This window comes from Narcine bancroftii, chromosome 1, assembly GCF_036971445.1.
Source record: "Narcine bancroftii isolate sNarBan1 chromosome 1, sNarBan1.hap1, whole genome shotgun sequence".
Lineage (NCBI taxonomy): Eukaryota > Metazoa > Chordata > Chondrichthyes > Torpediniformes > Narcinidae > Narcine > Narcine bancroftii.
Window position 1 is genome coordinate 279245889 of NC_091469.1, and position 27316 is coordinate 279273204.

At 41.1% G+C, this 27316-nt stretch overlaps 1 protein-coding gene, 1 long non-coding RNA gene and 1 other non-coding gene across 28 annotated transcripts in view; 2 read left to right on the top strand and 1 right to left on the bottom strand.

The window, feature by feature from the left end:
* The window catches only part of osbpl5 (oxysterol binding protein-like 5), a 101008-nt gene extending 86874 nt beyond the window's left edge, over window positions 1–14134 (top strand). For 11 of the 12 annotated variants that reach the window (XM_069900716.1, XM_069900679.1, XM_069900708.1 and 8 more), the window contains 6 exons: window positions 703–839; window positions 2106–2291; window positions 2465–2600; window positions 6041–6161; window positions 12601–12697; window positions 13312–14134. In XM_069900716.1, the coding sequence (XP_069756817.1) occupies window positions 703–839; window positions 2106–2291; window positions 2465–2600; window positions 6041–6161; window positions 12601–12697; window positions 13312–13447 (813 nt within the window). In that variant the 3' untranslated portion in view covers window positions 13448–14134. Of the gene's footprint in view, window positions 1–702; window positions 840–2105; window positions 2292–2464; window positions 2601–6040; window positions 6162–10412; window positions 12580–12600; window positions 12698–13311 lie in introns of those variants that run through there. The other variant, XM_069900761.1, reaches the window with a different exon arrangement.
* Window positions 1–27316, bottom strand: part of LOC138744506 (uncharacterized) — a 79831-nt gene that overhangs the window by 41854 nt on the left and 10661 nt on the right. The window lies entirely within an intron of this gene.
* LOC138752133 (U6 spliceosomal RNA) lies at window positions 5330–5436 on the top strand. Its single transcript, XR_011350403.1, has one exon. It is a non-coding gene; the product is annotated as a U6 spliceosomal RNA (small nuclear RNA).

Sequence of the window (27316 nt, forward strand, 5' to 3'; positions counted from 1 at the left end):
TTATTAACTCGCTTTTTGCTCAATCTAAAAAGAGGAAAACTGCATGATTTTATTTCTTTACTTCCACCATCCCTGCACCAAAAAAGTTGACTCACCTCTGGGACCCAAACTCAAGTGAAACCCCTCATTGCAAAGCATCTGGATCCAATGCAAAAGGAGTTTGACCAGTGTTCCTATTATTTCAGGTAGTCAAGAAACAGCAGCAAAAAAACAAAAATCTCCAATTGTAGAAGCAAAATTAGATACAAGTGAGAATACCAGGGTTGGAAATAAATGGCCACGTTTGTGACAGGATCATACTAATAGGAAAGTGTACAATAAATTTCACTATGTTCTGCATTGTATCTGAACTGGATGTTCCTGGTAGGGTCTTTAGAAAGATCTTTATTTTGTGTCAAACCTATTTTTTTATCTATGCTATCAGTTCTTGGTAAATGATTTAGAAATTGCTTTACTCTGTATCCCAACCTTCTACACCCAACCTTGGATTAGTAAACATCTTGTTCTGTGTGAAACCCATGCACAAGAATGACTCTATAATAGTAGTCTGTAAATTATTTTACATTCTTCTGCAAAATTCATGGCAACAATTTCACAAGCTAATGATTAGAACATTGATAAGTAGAAAGAACATTCTGAAGCCACAATATTTGTGAAGTAGGTGCCTTTCCATGTTAGTCAGTGTTTTCTTTTCTGCAACAGGATCAGGAAGTTTATATCCAGGAGAAAAAAACTGAATTGTCTGTTACATTCTGGAATGTCACCAGTGAGATTCAGAAACAACGTCTAATACGTCATATTGTGTGCTTGGAGAAGCAGGGAGACTTTGAGTCTGAAAGGTATGTCAGATAGATATCAAACATTGTTTCAAACCAATGAAGAGGTGTGAATGTGCTATTTTTGAAATGATAAAGTGAGTTCCATAAATTAGCTATGGGAACAATGCATTGTACAATGCAGGAATCATTCAACAGGTCCGAATACAGTGTAAAGTGACTTTCATTGATGTTTCTGTCAGTTCTGCTCAGTCTTATTAAATCATAGTTGAGAGCTTAAGATCTATCCCTGCTGAATGCCTTCCTTTATATGATGATAAACTATGAAAATAATTCTCTCTATTTTGGTACACAGTTCTGGTGTTCTGGGCATGTTCTTTTAATTACCATAACCAAAACCAGATTAACTGGCCAATCATTAGTATTTATTGGATTGGTGTTCTAAACAAATCTACACTTCACATTCATTAATTGCAAGTGAAAGAGGTGTTTCTGAGATAAGATAAGTAGCAACTGTGCATTTGGCTCTGCTTCTACAGATGTATTTAGTGCTATCCAAGGAAAGTAGGTCTCCTCAGAGATGTATCGCTACACCCGTATTTCTTGGCTGCAAAGAAGATAGATTAATAAGTGCCTGAATAAAAGAGAAAGTGATGGAAAGATCAGACAGCATTTATGGAAACCAAAGCAGTTAACGGCTCAGGTTGATGTTTCTTTATTACTAACTTTCTCTGGTTCTGATAAAATGAGGGGAGGGGAAGAGATAGGTTGAACAAAAGGAATATCTGTGGCAGGTGAAGACCAAGAAAAAAATGAATAACACAGATGATGGTAATGTCCACAGATGACGATGAAGGCAATGATGAGTGCATGATATGCCTGGAGATGTTAAATGGAAAACAATGAGTGATGGCAGAGAGAAAATGAATTAATGGGTACAAAACAATGTAACTGCTAGAAACGTGAAATAAAAGAAATGCTGAAATACAGATCAGGCAGCATTAGTGGGGAAAAATAAGTTTAGTTAATACCCGTACTACAAAATGATAACCTTTCATTAGTCCTAATAGTTCCTGTAAAAATTGAAATGTTGACCATCTCTTTCTCCACAGGCCTCACTGACCTGAGTATTTGGAGCAGTTTCTGTTCTATTACAGATTTGCACTTTTTTTTAAATTTTAAATTTTTTAATTTTTGCTCGTTCGTTATCTGGTTTGCTGCTGTGTTGGAATTTTACAGCCAGAACTTGGCACATTTCTGTATTAATTTAGTCGGTCCATCTGCGGTATACTACATGAGGAATTTTAATCCTTTATGATATTTTTCTAGTCTGTGGCAGCAAGTGACCAGAGCAATAAAGAATCGTGATCAGGAACAAGCTACACAGGAGAAGTTTATTCTGGAGGAAGCACAGCGAAAGGCCACCAGAGAGCGTAAAGAACAATGTCAGGTTTGGATGCCAAAGCTCTTCCAGCAGGATGAAGTAACAAAGAACTGGAAGTACAAGTTCATAGAGTACGTACCATTTGTCTGACACTTTTTTGTATATTGAAATGAGGTTTAAAACCACCCTCTAGCATAAGTGTCCTGACAAACAATCCTATCATTCAAATATTAGACTCCATTGACATTAACCACCATAGAAAATTAGATACAATATGATGCTTGTTCTTCTTTTGTCTTTCCAGCCCTTGTCCCTGGGATCCTACAAATGACATGATCCAATTTGAGAAAGATGGAATTGTGCAGACAAGGATCCGCCACAAATCACTGACAGTGAAGTCAAGGAACATCGGCAGCAGCAGAAGTCAAATTAGACAACAGGTCATTAATAAAATCCTTGTAGGAGTAAAGTATATAATTGTAATCACCACACTTGAAGGAAGGGTGTGATAGTATTAAAGGTGATGCAGAAAAATTTCCTGGAATGGAGTGCTATAGTTATGAGATATTGAATGTGTAGGGTTTATTTTCACTGGACCATAGGAGAACGAGAGGGTGGTATATAAAATCATGATGGCATAGCTCATCTTTTTCCTCAAGGAGGAAGAATCTGGAGGGGCAAAGTTTCAAGGTGAGGGGGGAAATTTAAAGGATAGCCAAGCAGCAGGTTTTTTTCCCCCCTCAGACAGAGTTGTGGTCTTCTGGAATTAAAAACTGTCAAAGGAGGGGGTAGAGACAGATACAATTGGAGTGTTTAAACAGCCTATGGACAAGGATAGTAAAGGTGTGGAAGGATGATCTGAAACACAGGAAAACTAGGATTATATGAGATGGATATCACAGTTAGCATACTATAGATAAGGTGGGTTGAATGTCTGTTTCTGCGGCATATAATTGAAGAGCCATCTCTATTGAGTAAGCCATTCGGCCATGACCACTTTGCTGGTTCTCTGAAGGAAATATCCAGTTAATTTCATTCCCCTGTTGTTTTATTATCTAAATAGCTATCAGCTTCCTTTTTAAACCACATTATTGTTTCTGTTTTCAGCACTTTTTCTGTGGGATGCCAATTATTAGATCATTGTTTAAAGATTTGATCCATCTTCTCTCTTTCCTTATTTGCCTTAAGTTTTATGTTTCCAGCAGAAATCACTTCAGATTTATTTTATAATTATGTCTAACGGTTTTCTTTATCACCTTGAATATAGCTTCCTTTTTTCAGCTAAAGCCTTTTTAATCATTACCACTGCCACCCTTTCATTCATGAAATTTGTTATCCTTCCCTGTCTTTCTACTATTCTATTCCAGATACCTATTTAAATCTTTTGGCTACAATTAGTAAAACATGAGGAATTAGAAAATGAGCTCATTCGGCACTAAAAATTAACAAGAGGATCTAGCCATAATTTCACAGATCCCTTGTGCAGGTTTTGCTTCTGGGTCTTGTTTCTTATTTTGGGCAGCACTCAATATCTGCAGCTAGACTGATGATGTGTTTGAATATGGGCCGTATAGTCTCATCTCTCCTTCCTTCCACATCAAGGCACAGAATGAGGAATGAAGAGGAAATCATTTAACCTTTCATACATGTCATTGCAGCGTTTTTTTTTACTGCAGCCAGCAAATCTAATCTCATTCCCCTTTGCCCTGTAATTATTTTCATCTTTTAATAGTTAATGGATGTTGCGATTGAATAAACTTCTGCTGCCATCCTTTGAGATGGTGCATTTTCGATCACAAATATTGCTGTTTAAATTAGACATAAAGCACTGTCACAGGCCAATTCGGCCCTACGAGTCCGTGCCACCCAAATTACACCCCATTAACCTACAGCCCGGTATGTTTTTGGATGGTGGGAGCCCCTGGAGAAAACCCACACAGACACAGGGAGAAGGTAAAATCTTACAGCGTGGGATGCAAACCCAGGTCCAGTCTCAATCTCTGCCACTGTAAAGGCATTATGCTAACCGCAACGCTGACCATGCCGCTGTGCAAAAAAAAACTTAATGACCCTTTCCTCTCAGTACTGTTGTGATCTAATTTGCCTCAAGTTACTGTTTCAAGATCAAACCAGCAACCACAAAGAAGGCATATCACACAGGGGTAAAGATGAACAATTACTTTATTAACAAAAAATTCACCTTCGAACTTTAATTCCAAAATCCCCCCCTTTTATAATAATGCCCACTGGTTACTATGCAAATTTCTATAAAAGTGTAAAACTAATAAATTCCCCAGCCTAAATATAACATATGTAATTAAAGTCTAAGTTATATTTCCAACCAGCCCACACAAAACACACAAGACTCACAAAACTTGGATCTCAACTGAAGCAAAGATCATAAACAAAATTCAGTTTGTTAACTATAGCCAAAAGATCTTTGTGTGTGTGTGAGAGAGAGAGAGAGAGAGAGAAAGAGAAAACACAAAATTCAAAGTGGTCTTGTGTTGGTTGCAGAGAGAGGAACAACTGGCTTGGTCCGTATCCTTCTGGCTGCCTTCGGAATGTTCATGCTTTTTGAAATCCCAACATTCTAAACTGTCCTCCAGACCATGACTCATGCTCTGGGCTGCCTTCCACTCCACAGCACCACCCAGTGGTGGTTTATCATCCAAGTCCAGAAATTTTTAGATAATTTTCTGCACATGCTCAGTCCGTCACCCACTCTCTCAGTAGTTCACCTTCACCTTGGCTCTCTAAGGCAAACTCTCACTTTTTAACATAAAACCACACAACACATAGGCCAATACACAACACAGAACTCTGTAACATTACACTTAAATTATTTCTGATATTCACAGTTCAATTTGAAAATCTTCCATTTATTGCCCTGAGCCCTACATTGCTATGGCGTTACCACAGAACATCCTGAGCTCAGAAGGGGAGAGAATAGAATGAAGGGTATGGTAGTACAAAGTAAATTTCAATATCCTGAAAGCTTGTTACTAAATCAGATTAGTTTAGTGCTAAACAAAATAAACTAACAAAAATAAATATTTCCTTAGGCTGTTTCTTCTCTGGCTTTGCTGTTCATGTAAACTTGTACATTAGCTTTTCATAACTGATGCTGTATTTCAACATTTGTCTTAAAGCCTAGATATTTTTCCCATTCCTCACTTCGGCAGCACATGTACTAAAATTGGAATGATATAGAGAAGATTAGCATGGCCCTTGCGTAAGGATCACATGCAAATTTGTGAAGCGTTCTAAAATTTTTGGGGGCAGCACGATTGAGGTGGCGGTTCACACAATGCCTTTACATCACTAGCAATTGAGTCTGGGGTTTGAATCCTGCATTATCAGTAAGGAGTTTGTACATTCTCCCCGTGTCGGTTCTAAACATACTGGGGGTGTAAGTTAATTGGGTATAAATTTGGCAACAGACTCTTGGGCCGAAATAGCCTTATACTATGCTTGTATGACTAAATTTTAAAACAATTTAAATCAAAAAAATTCTCTTTCTTTCTTTCAACTGGAAATTTAATCCTCCAGAATTCAGTTCCTAGTCAGTTGAAAAAAAATTACCAAAGTCAATCTTCCAGCCTTCGAGTCCTGAGCATTAAAGTTGATCTGTTCTCATCAATCTGACTTACTTTTTTGAGTTGTTAATCTATTATGTGAGAGAAACAAAATTCTCTTTCTAACATGTTTACATATTATTACACGTTATTTTCTTTCTTTTATCTAAAGATCAACCATTAAAAATGTGTATGTTTAAAACAAGATTTATGAAGAGAACTGAATTGTATTGTGTACATTTTCTATTCTGCACATTGAACATCAGGTGTCTGCATTGCTGACAAGTGCTTTCTATTGGTAGGTTCCAGTTCAGGAATATGTTGGGTGTAAAAACAGTGATCTTCAAGTACTCAGCACATCGCAGAACACGGAGAGCAGTTGTTCAACACCGGAGCCAGTCCAAGATGACTCATCTGATGAGAGTAAGTGCTCTGTTTCCCTCATGTTCAGAATGAACTGATCATGTGATGACATTTTTCTAATTAAGCTTTTAGAAAGTCAGATAAATTGGCTTGAAAGGTGCAATTCTTTCTGGTGGATATCACTTGCCACTGACTTGGACAGATGAAGATCTCTCTGGAAAGAAGGAATTTCCCAAAATATTTGAGGAAACTGATGAATTATAATGATGTTTGTGGACCACTATGGGTAAAACCCCTTCTAGAACAGATATGGGTATCCTCAAAGTTTTCATGTATTCTATATGTTAATCTCAATAACAAGAAATGGGAAATTACACCTTTTCCTGTATAAAGGAAAACAAAATGTCAGCCAGGGTTTCTCATGTCAGTGATATTCAGTGGCTTGTGGAAAATACACACATGAACTTCGGCTTCAACTAAATCTAGGCTTCTCTTCACACAAAGTCATAACTTCATGTAGAGACTGTTGAAAACCATGGAAAAAATACTGGTAAATGGCTGTTTAACCAATTTCTCCAGAGTTTCTGCTAAATTGTTGTCAAAATTCTGCCATTGCATCAAAATTTATGCAGAAAAATATCAGCACCTTCAGCTGAAGAGAACATTTTAAATTAATTATTTGATGCTTGTACATTTAGGATCCAAGATTCCATAAATTACTTTCTTTGTTGTTCACAGGGAGAAGGCATGCATTTTGGCAAAAAAATCTACATGGCAGATTAGGCCATCATGAGGCTTTCTTTCACAGCATGTGGCTCATTGGCCTTTTTTCCCCAAAAATATTTCATTTAAATTTCCATACATATATTAATGTCCAAATAGAGACAATATCTATCATACATTTCAAATCAATAGTATATACTATTATACACCCCTGAATCCCTCCTGTCCCCTCTCCCCCCCCATAATAACCCCAAATACCAGAAAAACAAGGAGAAAGAAGAGAAAGAAATATGAAAAAAGAAAAGAGAAAGTATGAAAAAGAAACACCTGGTTACTAAAATTTTAGTACATTCATTCAACTTTTGCCTTTACATTATTAATCGTATACCAATTCCAAGGAGTTGAAAAGATTTTCTGAGGTTCATGGGATAGCTTTCATAAATTAATACCTACAATATGTAAAGATGGGCACCAGATTTTTTTAAAAGTATCACATTTATTTCTTAAATTATATGTAATCTTCTCAAGAGGTATGCAACTGGGACCCCTAAGCCAGGAGTTCATAAATCTAGACAAAGATGGGAGACAGACTTAAATGTAACAATAGATGAGAAGAATTGAGCTGATTAATGTCGAGACTGCAGGATTAATACGATAAATGTAAGATATAGCCTGGTACAATACAATTTGCTATACCTCACACCACAGAAATTAAATAAATTGAAATCTGATTTATCAGATCAGTGTTTTAGATGTGATGAAGAGGTGTGAACTTTTTTTTACATTCAACATGGTCTGTGATAAAATAAGACCTTTTTAGCTGGAATTGGGGAGTTTTTTTTTAGAACAAATTACAGGAGTCCAATTTCCACTAAATCCAGAATTAGGTAACATTGTAGGGATAAGACCTAAATTGAAACTAACTAAATACCAGATAGAATTTGTTAAAATTGCATTAGCAGTGGCCAGAAAGTGTAATCCAATTGCTTGGAAATCTGATTTATACTTGTTTGGAACAAAGGAATGCAGAAATGTATAGTTGTGTTCCTCTCAAGAAAATTATGTATAATTTAAGGAAAAAATTATATTTTTTTACAAATTTGGCACCTGTATCTACAAAAAAAGATTGAATTTTTAAGTTTTAATTTTTTTTTAGATTTCTAATTGTTCTTAACCTCAAAGACCTACGTGGAACTCTATTAACGATGAATTATTAACAGTCCATTTCTTTATTTCTCTTTTTATTCTTACTTTTCTCTTTTTTTTCTTTCTATTCTAATATCTTATTTTGTATTTTCTTTTCTTCATCTTGGTATTGTAGAAAGTGGGGAGGGGGTGTTGGGATATTATCATGTACATAATACTTAACATTTTTATTCTGAAATATTTTAAAATGCATGTATGTTTTAAAAACTGTAAATAAAATATAAGAGGTATACACCTATGTATTTCAGCATGCCATCTGTCCATTCCCAAATGTGAATCTGATTTCCATGTCACTGCTATACATTTTCTTGTGACTGCTAATACAATTTTCACAAATTCCTTTTGAAACAAATTAAATTTCAATTTTGGTCATATCCCTGATACATTCCCTAATAGAAAAAGCATTGGATCTTGAGGAAATTTAACTCCAGTAACCCATTCTAAAAATATACCTAATTCCATCCAAAATGGTCTCAATTTTGGACATGACCATGTGGAGTGTAAAAATGTACATATCTCTTGATTACACATAAAACATTTATCTGATTTCAATCTATTTAGTTTCTGTGGGGTAAGATAATAATTGATGTAAACAATTATATTGAACCAATTTATGTCTGACATTTATTGTATTTGTCATACTATCATGACACAATTCCAACTAATTTTTCTCCCCAATACTAATATTTAAATCTGTTTCCCATCTCTGTCTAGATCTATGAATTCCTTGTTTTTGTATTCCCTTCTGCAATAATGTATACATAGATGAAATAAATTTCTTAATAGATCTATTACAAATCAAAATTTTTATTTCACTCCTTTCAGGCTATAACATTGTTGGTCCTAATTTATCTCGTCAATATGCCTTAATTTGATAATAACAAAATATTGTATTATTTTGTATCTCATACTTTTAGGTTGATCAAATGACATTAAATTTCCCCCATCAAAATAGTCCACTATCCTCCTAATTTCTTTGGAAAATCAAATATTGAAAAATCAATTGTTCATCATAAATGAAATGTCTATTTTGATCAATGGCATTTTAGATATCACATAACTCCTCATTCCCATTTTGAAATTTACCTCATTCCATATAGTTGTTAAGCAAATGTTATTAATCTTGTATCCTATTTATATATAAAATATTCAAATATTGCCTCACCTATTTTATCCATCTGTATCTTAATCCACGTTGGTTTCTCTCCTCCAAAAAAAGAGAAATCTCATTTGTGCCGCTTTATAATAATTTTTAAAATTGGAAGTTGTAAACCTCCAAATTCAAATACATTATCCAATTTGCAAATATACATCCCAGTCCAAACTTCAAGTACTTTAAATTTAAAAAATCCCATTCTTATATTATCAAATGCTTTTTCCACATCTAAAGCCACTGCTACACTTAGCTCCTTTTTTCCCAAATGTATTATACTCAACAGTCTAGTCACGTTAACTGCTGACTTTCTTTTTTGAACAAATCCAGTGTGATCCATATTTATTAACTTTGGCAAGTATTTTGCCATCCTATTTGCTAATATTTATAATCTGTGTCTAATAAAGATATAGGTCTATATGAAGATGGTTTTAAAGGATCTCTTTTTTTTTTAAATCACTGTTGTTATTGCTGTTTTAAAAGATTCCGGTAAATTATGTGTTTCAGTCGCCTGCCTCAATACTTCCATAAATAGAGAAATTAATAAATCCTTAAACTCTTTATAAAATTCAAGTGGGAAACCATCCTTCTCAGAGACATATTACTTTGTAAAGAACTCAGTGCCTCCCTAACCTCAATTCATGAGAAAGGAGCAGCCAACTCTCTCTGACCATCCAAATTTAATTTGGGTAAATTAATTTATGATTTAAAAAATTATTTTTTATTATCTTCTTTTAAAGATTCCAATTGATATAACTTTGAATAAAATTGTTTAAAATTGTCATTAATTTCTTGAGATTTATAAGAGAATAAACCAGTAATTCTTAATTGCAATAATCGTTCTCGATGTTTGTTCTGTCTTTAATTGCCGTACAAGAACCTTATGCACCCTTTCACCTAATTCATAATACCTCTGTTTAGTTCTTAATATCGCTTTCTCTGTTCTGTATGTTTAGACAGTATTATATTGAAGCTTTTTATTAATAAGAGATCTTCATTTACCCTCATTAATTTGCCTCTGTCAATCTTTTTCTAAATTTGTTATCTCTATCAATTGTTCAACTTCTTTCGTATAATCCCTCTTAATTTTAGAGGTTTATCTTATTATTTGACCACGTAAATAGACCTTCATCGCATCCCATAAAGTAAATTTATTTGCAACTGAGAATTGATTGCAAAAAATTCTTCTGTCTTCTAATAAATTCACAAAAATCTTTTTAATTACATAGAATTAAACCTCCATCTATTGACTGATTCTTCCTTATCCACCGTTATTGCCAACAACCAAGGAGAATGATCAGATAAGAATGCTTGCTTTATAATTTCTTGTATTCTGCCCTGAAGTTGTGCAGATATCAAAATAAGTCAATCTCAGATTGATCATATCTACTAGAATAAAAAGAATAGTCTCTTTCTCTTGGATGAAGTCTTCTCCAAGCATCCATCAAATTTAAATGTTTCATCAATGATAATTAGCTTTGGCTGCTTTTGTCCTTACTATAATTCTTGTGGATCTGCCTAAAATTGGATCTAAACAAAAATTTAAATCTCTCCCTATTAGCATATTCTCATGTGCACTTGCCAAATTCAAAAAGGTTTCTTGTATAAATTTTTCATCATCTGTGTTTGGTGCATATATAAGTGATCAATACTCTAGTATCATAACATATCTCCCTGCAGGATTAGTAATTAGCTCATTGGTCTTTTTGATTAAATTTTCCATTTTTCCTGAGGTTAGAATATTCATTTGCAATTTTATAATGTCGGTAGCTCTGCTGACACTCATGGAAGAGGGGCATAGTTTTGTATTATAGCCACTGACTAAAGGACATTTAAAAAAAAAAGGTATTGCAGGAGGAGGAGTGATAGCATTATGATCACTTATGTGATGGTGATCCAATGAGAAGGTCAGAGCAGTTTGGAAAGAAAACGAATGTATTGTTATGTCTAGAGTTTAATTTTTAAAAAGCCAGTTTTCATGGTGTGCTGTAAGGAACAAGTGATTGTATTCTTTATTTATGCTGTTACAAGTGGTGACTTTAACACTAGTGTGCGACAGTCCATGTTCTGCTTCGAAGACAGAATCAGAGGACCAGACAGGCCATGCATCATCTGTCTTGCACTATCGTACTAGGTCGGGCCAAACCGTCAGCCCTCTGGACCGTTATGTAGCAGGACAATTCCAATGAGCCATCTCCTTGCATGACTTAGAGGGGACAGTAGCAGGAGGAGCAGAGCGATAGCGTCACGATCACTCATGTGGCGGTGAGCCAATGAGAAGGTCAGAGGGGTTTGGTTAGGTGGTGTTTGGAAAGAAAAAGAATATTCAGAGCAGTGGTTCGCATCCTTTTTTTTCCCCACTCTCATACCACTTTAAATAATCCCTATGTCATTTGGTGCTCTGATTAGTAAAGAATTGCTTAAAGTGGTACGTGAGTGAGAAGGGAAGGTGAAGAATCACTGCTCTCGGCCCAACTGTTACTGAAATATTTTGCTTGAGAAAAATTGTCACTGGCCCATTTCCTTTAGAGTTATGAAACTGCACATAACAAGTCAATTAGGTACAACTAAAACAGTGGTTTTCAAACTTTTTCTTTCCACCCACATACCACCTTAAGCAATCCCTTACTAATCACGGAGCATCCATGGCATGGGGATTATTTAAAGTGGTATGTGAGTGGAAAGAAAAAGGTTGACAACCACTGGCCTAGAGTTTAATAAAGAAAGTTAATTTTCATGGTGTGCTGGAAGGAATGAGTGAGTGTATTTTTTATTTGTTTGTAAGCTGTTATAAATCAGTGCTGTTACAGCATCTAACTTAGCAAAAGATCTCCATTCTACCATATTTCTAAAATCCAGTCCACAACTTCTCTCAAATTTAAAATGTTCTTCATGGACTCCACTTTATGTCAACTCCTGTATTATTACCAAAAGGTAGAACTATCGTTTTGCACTTCAGGATAATTAAGGAAAATCTCATAGCTCCTTACCAAATTGAAAATCTTAAGACATGAAGCAATGATGCACTGCAGAATTTTTGTATTGGACTCAATTCTGAATGACATTTTTAATCAAGTGTCAGAGATTGATTTTGGTTTATTATTTAAACTGCTACAGATCCTCTGTGCAGTATCCAGTAACTCTTAATAGTGTATGGATAGGATCATATTCCATCTCTCTCTCCCTCTCCCAACCCACTGGCAATGTTTGTTTATGCTGAAAAATGAGCATATTGGCCAGGAAATTGAAGCCAACGAAAGTAACCTTGTAAGAGAGTACCTCCAGAAATTCAGATGAGAAACTGGATAAACAGAAGGAACAATAAATCATCATAGGGTATATAGAGATTTAAGGGCTCAAAGCAAATGTTTTATTGTTAGCTTGGGACTATGATAATCTGTAATGTTAATTTTACAGGGTTGCTGTGTCCAAGATGCAGAAAAGGAATGAATGAGCTAACAAATATTCACACAGCTATTCAGTCCATACAGAGGACACAGCAAGAAATTCACAGGTAAAGCAGCAGGCAGTTATTGGCAGTGTTTATCACTTGTATAAGTATTCATTGTGTAAAAAGAAATGTCTCTCTTCTGTCTAGTAGCTATGGCTACCTATCAGCTTCACTTGCTGAATTCTGGTTTGTATATCTAGTTTGACTGTGTACCGTCTGAAAATGTTATGATACTGAGCACCCAATATGTTAATACTACTTGTTAATGGGGGTGCAGGTATCTCTCTTTAGTCCAATTCCTACCCCTTGGTTCTCAATCTGTTGTGTAGTTCAACAATCCTTCAAATGTATACTGATTAACATGAAACAAAGACAAAGGAGGCTGCAGTCTGACCTCCATATTCCATCTTAGCTTAACCATGGAGAAGAAGTACTACAAAACATTCCTTTAAAGAATATTTGCTAAAATTCTTCATGGGTGGAAATGATTAGTCAATGTTTCAAGTCTAAACCATTCATCAAATATTCAGAAATATCCAGATTTGAGCTTCATTCATTTCTTAAAACAATTCTAGAGGGACCAGGTCTAAGCCTTCTTTTAGTTCAAAATGATATGTTGGAATTGCAAAAAATAAACATTTGACTAACTTTATAATATTACTTATGCTTATTTTCAGGAATCTCACTGCACTTAACCGGCAAGCCTGCCACAAACAGTACACCTCATGGACCAGGCTCCTATATCCACGCTACTTGCTGCTTATTTGTATATTTGTATCATTCCAATGTGTCATCAGTTATTTTTATGGGTGAGCAGCAATCAAATTGAAATGTATTGCAGAGTATGAACAAGATCCTTTTGGAAAAGAGAACAGAATTTCCATTAGCATAAAGTGTACAATCACAGTACCCTTCAGCCAACTTCAAAGGAGAGAGATTCTGGAGGGGGAAAAAATGAATATTCTGGACAACTTCCAGTTAAACCTGGTTTTGGGTGGACCATATTGATGGATATTTTTCCTGCACACCCCATCTCCAAGGACAACCAACCCCAACTAGGCCTTAATGCTGAAGCCAAATAAGACTTTACAAATGTGCAACTTTTTCCTTCCTCTGTTGTCTTTCTAATACAAAGCAATTTAGAATCCTTCCTAGCGATATTTATAAACTGTAAATGGTCTTGTTGTGGTATTGTTCTAAACATAAATTTTGACACTCTGTTGATGTCCTTGAGTCTGCCCTACCACAGTCTCTATTTACAATGGCAATGTATAAAACCTGTTGCATCCTTTAGTGCTATTTAGGACAAGATTCACTAAATTAAAAAGTTCCTGAGCAGAGTATTGTGGGTTGAAACAGAAATGCCTCCAGGATGGCAAGAACCTATAGTGTCAGTTTGCTTCAGGTCTACAATACAAGTTCACATCTATGACATTCTATGAATGAAATGTACAATGTGTAAACAGATCCAGATAAATAAAAATCTTTTTTTAAAAAACACGAATGATTACGTTATAAACTTAACAATATCACAAGACTATTTTAAATAGATAATTCTCCCATGACTAATAAATTGGGCCATTGTTTTTGTCATTAACCCAAACAGTTTAGGGGAAATTATTGAATAATAAGGCCATGCTGTGCAACAGTTAACAGTTGAAAATGTGATGCATAACTGGTACCAGTGTAAGTGTAGAAACTCAAAATTCTGTTGCTTAGTTAAACATTTGTGTTTGAGACTTCACATTATTTTGTAAAATCCTCAATTTACCAACCCACTCCTGACAGACTTTCAAACACCAAGCTTTTTCTTGGCCAGTGCCCACCAAAGTTAGAAAATTGTTATACAATGGAAAAATAGAAGTGGTGAATACAAGTCTTCTAGGTTTTGCTGTCATCATACCAAATCGGTACTCCGTTCACCACTTTCCTCTCAATCCATGTGTTAAAGTACAATTTTTATGATCTCTAGTCAGGTACTGTATCTATGGCAGAGTTCAGTAAGTAATTAATTGAATGCTATTTCTGCATTTTTGCTACTTACCCACTTTTTCTGCTTACATTTAGGTTTTCAAAAACCTTTATGCAGCCTAATAGATTTTTTTTGCTACTTATGACCATCAATAGCCATTATTTTCTTATCTTTTGTATTGCAAAAGGAAAAACAGACTTGGTCTGCATGTGGCTGCAACAACAATTTGTATGGACAAAAAAAGTTTTCTCACAATGCTTAAACAAAGTGGAGTACAACTTTTCTTTCGCTTGGCTTCGCGGACGAAGATTTATGGAGGGGGTAAAAAGTCCACGTCAGCTGCAGGCTCGTTTGTGGCTGACAAGTCCGATGCGGGACAGGCAGACACGATTGCAGCGGTTGCAGGGGAAAATTGGTTGGTTGGGGTTGGGTGTTGGGTTTTTCCTCCTTTGCCTTTTGTCAGTGAGGTGGGCTCTGCGGTCTTCTTCAAAGGAGGTTGCTGCCCGCCAAACTGTGAGGCGCCAAGATGCACGGTTTGAGGCGTTATCAGCCCACTGGCAGTGGTCAATGTGGCAGGCACCAAGAGATTTCTTTAGGCAGTCCTTGTACCTTTTCTTTGGTGCACCTCTGTCACGGTGGCCAGTGGAAAGCTTGCCATATAACACGATCTTGGGAAGGCGATGGACTTCCATTCTGGAGACGTGACCCATCTAGCGCAGCTGGATCTTCAGCAGCGTGGACTCGATGCTGTCGACCTCTGCCATCTCGAGTACTTCGACGTTAGGGATGTAAGCGCTCCAATGGATGTTGAGGATGGAGCGGAGACAACGCTGGTGGAAGCGTTCTAGGAGCCGTAGGTGGTGCCGGTAGAGGACCCATGATTCGGAGCCGAACAGGAGTGTGGGTATGACAACGGCTCTGTATACGCTTATCTTTGTGAGGTTTTTCAGTTGGTTGTTTTTCCAGACTCTTTTGTGTAGTCTTCCAAAGGCGCTATTTGCCTTGGCGAGTCTGTTGTCTATCTCATTGTCGATCCTTGCATCTGATGAAATGGTGCAGCCGAGATAGGTAAACTGGTTGACCGTTTTGAGTTTTGTGTGCCCGATGGAGATGTGGGTGGGCTGGTAGTCATGGTGGGGAGCTGGCTGATAGAGGACCTCAGTTTTCTTCAGGCTGACTTCCAGGCCAAACATTTTGGCAGTTTCCGCAAAGCAGGACGTCAAGCGCTGAAGAGCTGGCTCTGAATGGGCAACTAAAGCGGCATCGTCTGCAAAGAGTAGTTCACGGACAAGTTTCTCTTGTGTCTTGGTGTGAGCTTGCAGGCGCCTCAGATTGAAGAGACTGCCATCTGTGCGGTACCGGATGTAAACAGCGTCTTCATTGTTGGGGTCTTTCATGGCTTGGTTCAGCATCATGCTGAAGAAGATTGAAAAGAGGGTTGGTGCCAGAACACAGCCTTGCTTCACGCCATGGAGAAGGGTTCAGAGAGCTCATTGCTGTATCTGACCCGACCTTGTTGGTTTTCGTGCAGTTGGATAATCATGTTGAGGAACTTTGGGGGACATCCGATGCGCTCTAGTATTTGCCAAAGCACTTTCCTGCTCACGGTGTCGAAGGCTTTGGTGAGGTCAACAAAGGTGATGTAGAGTCCTTTGTTTTGTTCTCTGCACTTTTCTTGGAGCTGTCTGAGGGCAAAGACCATGTCAGTGGTTCCTCTGTTTGCGTGAAAGCCGCACTGTGATTCTGGGAGAATATTCTCGGCAACACTAGGTATTATTCTATTTAGTAGAATCCTAGCGAAGATTTTGCCTGCAATGGAGAGCAACGTGATTCCCCTGTAGTTTGAGCAGTCTGATTTCTCGCCTTTGTTTTTGTACAGGGTGATGATGGTGGCATCACGAAGATCCTGAGGCAGTTTACCTTGGTCCCAACAAAGCTTGAAAAACTCATGCAGTTTGGCATGCAGAGTTTTGCCGCCAGCCTTCCAGACTTCTGGGGGGATTCCATCCATACCTGCTGCTTTGCCACTTTTCAGTTGTTCGATTGCCTTATATGTCTCATCCAGGGTGGGAACCTCATCCAGCTCTAGCCTTAGGGGCTGTTGAGGGAGCTGGAGCAGGGCGGAATCTTGGACTGAGCGGTTGGCACTGAAAAGAGATTGGAAGTGTTCTGACCATCGGTTGAGGATGGAGATCTTGTCGCTGAGGAGGACTTTGCCATCTGAGCTGCGCAGCGGGCTTTGGACTTGGGGTGAGGGGCCGTACACAGCCTTTAGAGCCTCGTAGAAACCCCTGAAGTCGCCAATGTCCGCGCTGAGCTAGGTTCGTTTGGCGAGGCTAGTCCACCACTCATTTTGGATCTCCCGGAGTTTGCGCTGAAGATGGCTGCATGCGCGACGGAAGGCTTGTTTCTTCTCTGGACAGGACGGCTTTGTAAGGTGAGCCTGGTGGGCAGCTCGCTTCTTTGCCAGCAGCTCCTGGATTTCCTGGCTGTTTTCGTCAAACCAGTCCTTGTTTTTCCTGGAGGAGAAGCCCAGTACCTCTTCAGTGGATTGCAGTATGGTAGTCTTCAACTGATCCCAGAGGGTTTCAGGGGACGGGTCCGTGAGGCGGGTTGCATCGTCGAGCTTTGCTTTGAGGTTTGCCTGGAAGTTTCCTCTCGCTTCGTCTGACTGCAGGTTTCCAACATTGAACCTCTTTCTGGGGGCTTTATTGTTCCTGGGCTTTGGCTTGAAGTGAAGGTTGAGCTTGCAGCGAACCAGCCGGTGGTCAGTGTGGCATTCCGCGCTAGGCATGACCCTGGTGTGGAGCACATCTCGTTTGTCACTTTCTCGCACCAGGATGTAGTCCAGGAGGTGCCAGTGTTTGGATCGGGGATGCATCCAGGTGGTCTTAAGGCTGTCCCTCTGCTGAAAAAGGGTGTTTGTAATGACAAGTCGCTGTTCTGCGCAGAGCTCCAACAGGAGGCGCCCATTGTCGTTGCACTTGCCGACGCCATGCTTGCCCAGGATTCCTGGCCAGGTTTCTGAGTCTTTGCCGACACGAGCGTTGAAGTCGCCCAGGATGACAACCTTGTCGGCTGTAGGGGTACGTTGGATGAGGTTGCGCAGGTCGGTGTAGAACTTGTCCTTTTCTGCTGGTTCCGCCTGGAGGGTTGGAGCATAGACACTGATTAGGGTGATGTGACGCTTGTTTTGAAGTGGGAGTCGCATGGACATGATTCGGTCCGAGAGGCCTGTCGGAAGGTTATCGAGTTTGGAGGCAATGAAGCTCTTGACCATGAAGCCTACACCAGATAGGCGTCGTTCATCCGAAGGCTTGCCAGACCAGTAGAGTGTGTAGCCCGCGCCGCGTTCTTGGAGGCTGCCTACATCTGCAAGGCGGACTTCACTGAGAGTGGCTATGTCGATGTCAAGTCTGAGGAGTTCATGTGCAATGAGGGCAGACCGACGTTCAGGTCGGTGGCTGTCAGCCTTGTCTAGCATGGTTCTGATGTTCCAGCATGCTAGCTTGAGTTTGTGAGCATCTTTTGAGGGGGGAGGACGTGGAGGGGGAGGACGTGGAGGGGGAGGACGTGGAGGGGGAGGACGTGGAGGGGGAGGACGTGGAGGGGGAGGACGTGGAGGGGGAGGACGTGGAGGGGGAGGACGTGGAGGGGGAGGACGTGGAGGGGGAGGACGTGGAGGGGGAGGACGTGGAGGGGGAGGACGTGGAGGGGGAGGACGTGGAGGGGGAGGACGTGGAGGGGGAGGACGTGGAGGGGGAGGACGTGGAGGGGGAGGACGTGGAGGGGGAGGACGTGGAGGGGGAGGACGTGGAGGGGGAGGACGTGGAGGGGGAGGACGTGGAGGGGGAGGACGTGGAGGGGGAGGACGTGGAGGGGGAGGACGTGGAGGGGGAGGACGTGGAGGGGGAGGACGTGGAGGGGGAGGACGTGGAGGGGGAGGACGTGGAGGGGGAGGACGTGGAGGGGGAGGACGTGGAGGGGGAGGACGTGGAGGGGGAGGACGTGGAGGGGGAGGACGTGGAGGGGGAGGACGTGGAGGGGGAGGACGTGGAGGGGGAGGACGTGGAGGGGGAGGACGTGGAGGGGGAGGACGTGGAGGGGGAGGACGTGGAGGGGGAGGACGTGGAGGGGGAGGACGTGGAGGGGGAGGACGTGGAGGGGGAGGACGTGGAGGGGGAGGACGTGGAGGGGGAGGACGTGGAGGGGGAGGACGTGGAGGGGGAGGAGGGGGAGGAGGGGGAGGAGGGGGAGGACGTGGAGGACGTGGAGGGGGAGGACGTGGAGGGGGAGGACGTGGACCTGTCCTCAGGCCTGCGCAAAGGAGCTTTTAGGTGGAGTGCAGTGCGCGCAGCCCTGGCCCCACCCTTTACACCCATGGTTCGTGTGCCGTGGCCAAGCAAGCTGGGACGTGGCAGCGAGGTCCTTGGGTCGTAGGTTTTATATCGGAGTGGCCTTCTCCTATGCAGGTTTCTTACCCGGGCTGGAGGTGCCTGCCTCCCCTCCTAGGTCGGTCCATACTGCCCGGACCGGGGCCGAGGCCGCCGCCTCCCACTCTCTGCCCGGAACAACTAATTAGGGCTAGAAACAAGTTTGTGGATAAAATTCTGGATGGCTGGAAAAAAGTTCAACAAATGATTGCCTGGTTAGCTGCCAAGCATTTGTTGTAGTGAAGGAACAGATTCAATGGGTCTTGAAAGCAAGGACTCTGAACACAGTCTGACAGTAAATGACTTTATTTACAGAAGGCAATACTGACAATCTCTTGACTCAGTGCAGGGTACTCAGGACACTAAGAAGGTCCCAACCCTTTACTAGTGCACACCTTACCAAATGATTTCTCCAGCACCATTCTACTTTACTTGGAGTGAAGCAGGGTGGTCCCTTGGAGATGGCAAAAAGAGAGAGGCAAGTGCATGTGATGCCGTTTATAGTACTGGAGGGCTGGGGAGTCCGGCCCAGGTAATCTACAGGGTGCCAGAGGCTCAGGGCCAGCAGGTTCTGATTGAAGACAAAGGCACTTAAAGGGGCCAATGGTCAGGTGTGCACTGATGGGCGAGGCTGAGCCAAAGCTCGATTGTCAGGTGGTGTGTCTTCTGACCAGATAATGGACTTGACAGCCACAATTCTCCACAATACAGCATGTTATAACTTCCAACATCATGGAAATTTTTTTTCTTATTAGTTCCTAGCATCACCATCTTCAGCTTACAGAGGATGAGTGCATTGCTCTTGGGTAATTGTGTATCTGATGTAAACATTATACTGTATTTCATAGTAATTTGTTGATCTGGGCATATTGGAATATTCATGTAATTCTAGCACACAAATTTTCCAATATTCCTCTTTCAGTTCTTTTGTTTTTCTTTTCCTTTTAGCTTGTTGCTTATGATGAGGTTTAGAAGTGACCAATAAGCAGTAGAAGGAACAATGAACAATGCTTGAGCACATTTTGGTAGGTCATCTGCAGCTCAGGCCAAATTCATTAAACCAGCAAGTTGCCAAACTTCATGGGATCAATGAACTTAATGTTCCTTCATTGACTGGTATTCTGATGCCACCACATCTATGTTCAGTAGATGCCAATACATTACCTCTGCTATCTGTACCAAGGGGAACTTGAAATTATCAAAATTAGTTCTCAGTGTGATTGGGAGCGGGAGACAAGTACTGAATGGTAATGTGTGGTTAAGACGTGGCCTGCAGCAGCCATTGAATTTCACGAATAGATGAAAGGAGATTGCATCCTACCACCTTAATTTAGATGATTTTCTTTTCCATATTACTCCTTTTAAGGCAATCTGCATTGATCTAGATCAACTGGTTATATCATAATGCCCTGACATTCCTTAAAAGCCCAATTTTTTGTGCATGCAAAAAAAATCACTATACCATACATAAAGCTCACATATATAATCAAAATAAATAGGACAGGATAAATATTTGGGATGACTTTCACAGTTGTAGGATACTATTCATCAGTCTCACAGCCTGCAAGTAGAAGCTATTCCCCAGCCTGACAGTCCTGATTTTGATGCTCGTAATAGAACATAACAGCACAGAAAACAGGCCCTTCCAGTTGGTGTCAAACTATTATTCTGCCTCATCCACTGACCTGCAGCCACTTCACAGCCCTCCATACCCCTCCTATCCAAGATTCAATTTATTGTCATAGTAATAAAACAGGTTCCTATTTTGCCTGCTGCAAAACAGACAGGTTCGCCACTGACAGAAATTGCCTAGGCGCCTCTTAGATTTCTTAGTCAGAGAAAGAGAAGCAAAAGAGAGTCCTGTCCAAATTTTTCTTAAATATTAAAATTGAGCCTACATTCACCACCTCAGCTGGCAGCTCATTCCACACTCCCACCACTCTCTGTAAGAAGTTTCCACTAACGTTCCCCCTAAACTTTACCCCTTTCACCCTTAACCAATGTCCTCTAGTTTGTACCTCACCTACTCTCAGTGGAAAAAGCCTGCTTGCATTTACTGTCTATTTACCCCTCATAATTTTGTATACCTCAATCAAATCTCCTCTCATTCTTCTGTGCTCCAGGGAATGAAGTCCTAATGAGGCTGAAGTTTGTACTGAAGAACACTTCCTTAATACCAACAATTAAGAAGCCATATATATATTTTTAAAAATTTATTTATATATATGTATATACATATAATATATATACACACACACACACACACACACACACACATATATCTTCATCTTCTTTGGCTTGGCTTCGCGGACAAAGATTTACAGAGGGGTATGTCCACGTCAGCTGCAGGCTCGTTGGTGACTGATCAGTCCGATCCGGGACAGGCAGGCACGGTTGCAAGGGAAAATTGGTTGGTTGGGGTTGGGTTTTTCCTCTTTTGTCAGTGAGGTGGGTTCTGCAGTGGGATGGGAGGAGGGGTGGGGGGGGAGAGAAAATGACACTATATATTTGAAAAGGAAAATGTATGTATCATGGTCAATGTGCATACATATATATGCATACATATATATATATATGCATACATATATATGCATACATATATATATGCATACATATATATATACATATATATATATATGCATATATATATGCATACATATATATATATATATGCATACATATATATATATGCATACATATATATATATGCATACATATATATATATGCATACACATATATATATATGCATACATATATATATATATGCATACATATATATATACATATATATATATGCATACACATATATATATACATATATATATATGCATACATATATATATATATATATGCATACATATATATATATACATATATATATATGCATACATATATATATGCATATATATATATGCATACATATATATATGCATACATATATATATGCATACATATATATATATATATATGCATACATATATATATATACATATATATATATACATATGCATACATATATATATATACATATATATATATACATATATATGCATACATATATATATATATACATATATATATACATATACATATACATATATGCATACATATATATATATACATATACATATATATATGCATACACATATATATATGCATACATATATATACACATACATATATATATATATATACACATATATAAACTTCCAAGTGATTATGGACAGGTTGTTTGGTTGTGGAATGACACATGTGTACTGATTAGGATAGATTACACCATGTAACCTTTCACCTCCATCAAAAAGTAAATATTAGATCAAATACTGCAACTGTGGCAATGAACAAATAGTACAAAGGTACAGCCCAAATTCTTGCAGGGGAACAGAGAAAGAGACTATTTACCCACAGAAGGAAATTTACTGACATGTCTCGAAGAACAATTATCTCATATACCATCTTTTTGATGGTGTGGGTGAAAGATACTGTGCACTAGATGGAAAGGCCTATTCAGATAATGCTCCCAGTAAATGATATCTATAGAGGAAAGGGAAAAGCCAGTGGTCCTCTCAGCTGTTTTAATGATCCTCTGCTTTGCAGCCATCATACCACACAATGATGCATCTGGACAAGACTCTCTCAATTGTGCTCCTGTGAAAGGTTGTCAAGATGGGGGCTGGCAGGCTTGCTCTCTTTAACCTCCTTAGGAAGTGTAGGCGCTGCTGCGCCTCTCTGACGAATGAGGAGGTGCTGTGTAGTGGAGAATGGTCAACCTTTGTCCTGAAGTCCACAATCATCTCTTTTGTCCACACAGTGTTGTTCTTGCACCATTTTACAAGTCTTTCAACCTCCTCTCTGTAATGTGACACAAAATCCAAGTCACCCTCCTTAGCCCAGATATTGATTTAGAGGCTGTCAGTGTTCAAGTCTCTCTGAAGTCCTGATTGATATCAATGCTGTCACAAATCCAGTTCTCAATACATTTTTTCCCCAGAAGCCAGTCAGCAGCAACCCTTGGCCTGCCATGTGACTGTCAAAACCTTTGGTCTGCTGCTGTGGTTTCCTAGCCTGTTGGGTTCTTTCCTTGGTGTCTCCCTCTTGTCAGTGTAGGAGAGGAAGGGGTGTTCTCCTACACGGGTGCACTGCACTGTTCTGCTGTTTCCTTGGAGCATCCAACCCTCGCGTCAACACGATCCAGATCTCCAAAGACGTCAATGTGAAAACTGCCATCAGCCCCATTCTACAGGCAATTTAAACCTGGACAGAAACATCACACAGGCTGGCTGGGCAGCAGGACTCCATAGAGGAGCACTAAAAGACCATGGCCTTGCTCCCTGCTCCTCCAGGTCTGCACCAGCAGCGGTGCTAGTTCCCACAGCGACAGCAGCCTTGACCTACCATCCTTCATTTTCCAAAAAAGGAAGGAGCAAATAAATATTTCCATCGTTATCATTATGCTGAGGGCAAGAAGGACTCCTAAAAGGCCTTAGGTAGTGAATGGTTCCTGATTGTGTTGGAGGTTTGGATCTGGAACTCAGGTTGCCGATAAATAAAACAGGAACCTCTGAGGCTGCAGAGGCCGTGGGAGCGCTGGAGGTGAATCCACCGACATTCAATGACACTGAAGGGACTCTCTTTTGCTTGCCTTTTACTGTGAGGGACACTGGCTGACACTCATGACTACTTTTTGTCTGCCTGACAGCAGGCAGAGGCTATTTCATGTAATATTACATGTTCTGTATTATAACAGAACAATAAAGGAATCATGGAATTTTGAATCTATATCATAAACATGCCTAAGGGCAACAAAAATAATCCAACACCCAAAATTTATCTCCCCTGCCATGTTCAACAATATTAATCTGAAAGAAATACCTTTTGACTTCCTCACAAAACAAATAAGTTTTTAAATGACACTTTGCAACTGAAGCCATGTTATTAAAAGGGTGAAACATTCAAATTAAATTCATTGCTAGGATGCTCCATCACCAGTTACTTCATATACAGCTACACGCAAGACCAAGACTGCAATAGGTCTTCAAAAACTGTACATTACAGAACACTTGTAAGCCATCTCCACGACATCTAACAGGCATTACTAAGAACAAGCAAGCATGTGGACCTGGAGGAAGAGGCACAACTTGGAGCCATTCTTTGAACTAGATATCTCCAATAAATAATGTTTAGGCAGAGTAAATGTCACTGAGATACATAAATATGCTAGAGAAAGAATCAGCAGGTGAAGCAACATCTAAAGGAAGTAAAGGGAAACCAAGGTTTCGGGCCTCTGTCCTTTGTCAAGGTATGGAAAAAAACCAGGCACACCTTGAAGGGGTCAGACCTGAAGTGTTGGTTACCCTTTACTTCTTTGGCATGGCTTCGTGGACGAAGATTTATGGAGGGGGTAAATGTCCATGTCAGCTGCAGGCTCGTTTGTGGCTGACAAGTCCGATGCGGGACAGGCAGACACGGTTGCAGCGGTTGCAAGGGAAAATTGGTGGGTTGGGGTTGGGTGTTGGGTTTTTCCTCCTTTGTCTTTGTCAGTGAGGTGGGCTCTGCGGTCTTCTTCAAAGGAGGTTGCTGCCCGCCGAACTGTGAGGTGCCAAGATGTACGGCTTGAGGCGATATCAGCCCACTGGCGGTGGTCAATGTGGCAGGCACCAAGAGATTTCTTTAGGCAGTCCTTGTACCTCTTCTTTGGTGCACCTCTGGCACGGTGGCCAGTGGAGAGCTCGCCATATAACACGATCTTGGGAAGGCGATGGACCTCCATTCTGGAGACGTGACCCACCCAGCGCAGCTGGATCTTCAGCAGCGTGGACTCGATGCTGTCGACCTCTGCCATCTCGAGTACTTCGATGTTAGGGATGAAGTCGCTCCAATGAATGTTGAGGATGGAGCGGAGACAACGCTGGTGGAAGCGTTCTAGGAGCCGTAGGTGATGCCGGTAGAGGACCCATGATTCGGAGCCGAACAGGAGCGTGGGTATGACAACGGCTCTGTATACGCTAATCTTTGTGAGGTTTTTCAGTTGGTTGTTTTTCCAGACTCTTTTGTGTAGTCTTCCATAGGTGCTATTTGCTTTGGCGAGTCTGTTGTCTATCTCGTTGTCGATCCTTGCATCTGATGAAATGGTGCAGCTGAGATAGGTAAACTGGTTGACTGTTTTGAGCTTTGTGTGCCCGATGGAGATGTGGAGGGGCTGGTAGTCATGGTGGGGAGCTGGCTGATGGAGGACCTCAGTTTTCTTCAGGCTGACTTCCAGGCCAAACATTTTGGCAGTTTCCGCAAAACAGGACATCAAGCGCTGAAGAGCTGGCTCTGAATGGGCAACTAAAGCGGCATTGTCTGCAAAGAGTAGTTCACGGACAAGTTTCTCTTGTGTCTTTGTGTGAGCTTGCAGGCGCCTCAGATTGAAGAGACTGCCATCCGTGCGGTACCGGATGTAAACAGCGTCTTCATTGTTGCGGTCTTTCATGGCTTGGTTCAGCATCATGCTGAAGAAGATTGAAAATAGGGTTGGTGCGAGAACGCAGCCTTGCTTCACGCCATTGTTAATGGAGAAGGGTGCAGAGAGCTCATTGCTGTATCTGACCCGACCTTGTTGGTTTTCGTGCAGTTGGATAACCATGTTGAGGAACTTTGGGGGCATCCGACAAGCTCTAGTATTTGCCAAAGCCCTTTCCTGCTCACGGTGTCGAAGGCTTTGGTGAGGTCAACAAAGGTGATGTAGAGTCCTTTGTTCTGTTCTCTGCACCTTTCTTGGAGCTGTCTGAGGGCAAAGACCATGTCAGTAGTTCCTCTGTTTGCGCGAAAGCCGCACTGTGATTCTGGGAAAATATTCTCAGCGACACTAGGTATTATTCTATTTAGGAGAATCCTAACGAAGATTTTGCCTGCAATGGAGAGCAGCGTGATTCCCCTGTAGTTTGAGCAGTCTGATTTCTCGCCTTTGTTTTTGTACAGGGTGATGATGATGGCATCACGAAGGTCCTGAGGCAGATTTCCTTGGTCCCAACAAAGCTTGAAAAACTCATGCAGTTTGACATGCAGAGTTTTGCCACCAGCCTTCCAGACCTCTGGGGGGGGATTCCATCCATACCTGCTGCTTTGCCACTTTTCAGTTGTTCAATTGCCTTATATGTCTCATCCTGGGTGAGGACCTCATCCAGCTCTAGCCTTAGGGGCTGTTGAGGGAGCTGGAGCAGGGCGGAATCTTGGACTGAGTGGTTGGCACTGAAAAGAGATTGGAAGTGTTCTGACCATCGGTTGAGGATGGAGATCTTGTCGCTGAGGAGGACTTTGCCGTCTGAGCTGCGCAGCAGGCTTTGGACTTGGGGTGAAGGGCTGTACACAGCCTTTAAAGCCTCGTAAAAACCCCTGAAGTCGCCAATGTCCGTGCTGAGCTGGGTTCGCTTGGCGAGGCTAGTCCACCACTCATTTTGGATCTCCCGGAGTTTGCGCTGAAGATGGCTGCATGCGCGACGGAAGGCTTGTTTCTTCTCTGGACAGGATGGCTTTGTAAGGTGAGCCTGGTGGGCAGCTCACTTCTTTGCCAGCAGCTCCTAGATTTCCTGGCTGTTATCGTTGAACCAGTCTTTGTTTTTCCTGGAGGAGAAGCCCAGTACCTCTTCAGTGAATTGCAGTATGGTAGTCTTCAGCTGATCCCAGAGGGTTTCAGGGGACGAGTCCGTGAGGTGGATTGCATCCTCCAGCTTTGCTTTGAGGTTTGCCTGGAAGTTTCCTCTCACTTCGTCTGACTGCAGGTTTCCAACATTGAACCTCTTTCTGGGGGCTTTACTGTTCCTGGGCTTTGGCTTGAAGTGAAGGTTGAGCTTGCAGCGAACCAGCCGGTGTCAGTGTGGCATTCCGTGCTGGGCATGACCCTGGTGTGGAGCACATCTCGTTTGTCTCTTTCTCGCACCAGGACGTAGTCCAGGAGGTGCCAGTGTTTGGATCGGGGATGCATCCAGGTAGACTTCAGGCTGTCCCTCTGCTGAAAAAGGGTGTTTGTAATGACAAGTCGCTGTTCTGCGCAGAGCTCCAACAGGAGGCGCCCATTGTCGTTGCACTTGCCGACGCCATGCTTGCCCAGGATTCCTGGCCAGGTTTCTGAGTCTTTGCCGACGCGAGCGTTGAAGTCGCCCAGGATGACAACCTTGTCGGCTGTAGGGGTGCGTTGAATGAGGTTGCGCAGGTCAGTGTAGAACTTGTCCTTTTCTGCTGGTTCCGCCTGGAGGTTTGGAGCATAGACACTGATGAGGGTGATGCGACGCTTG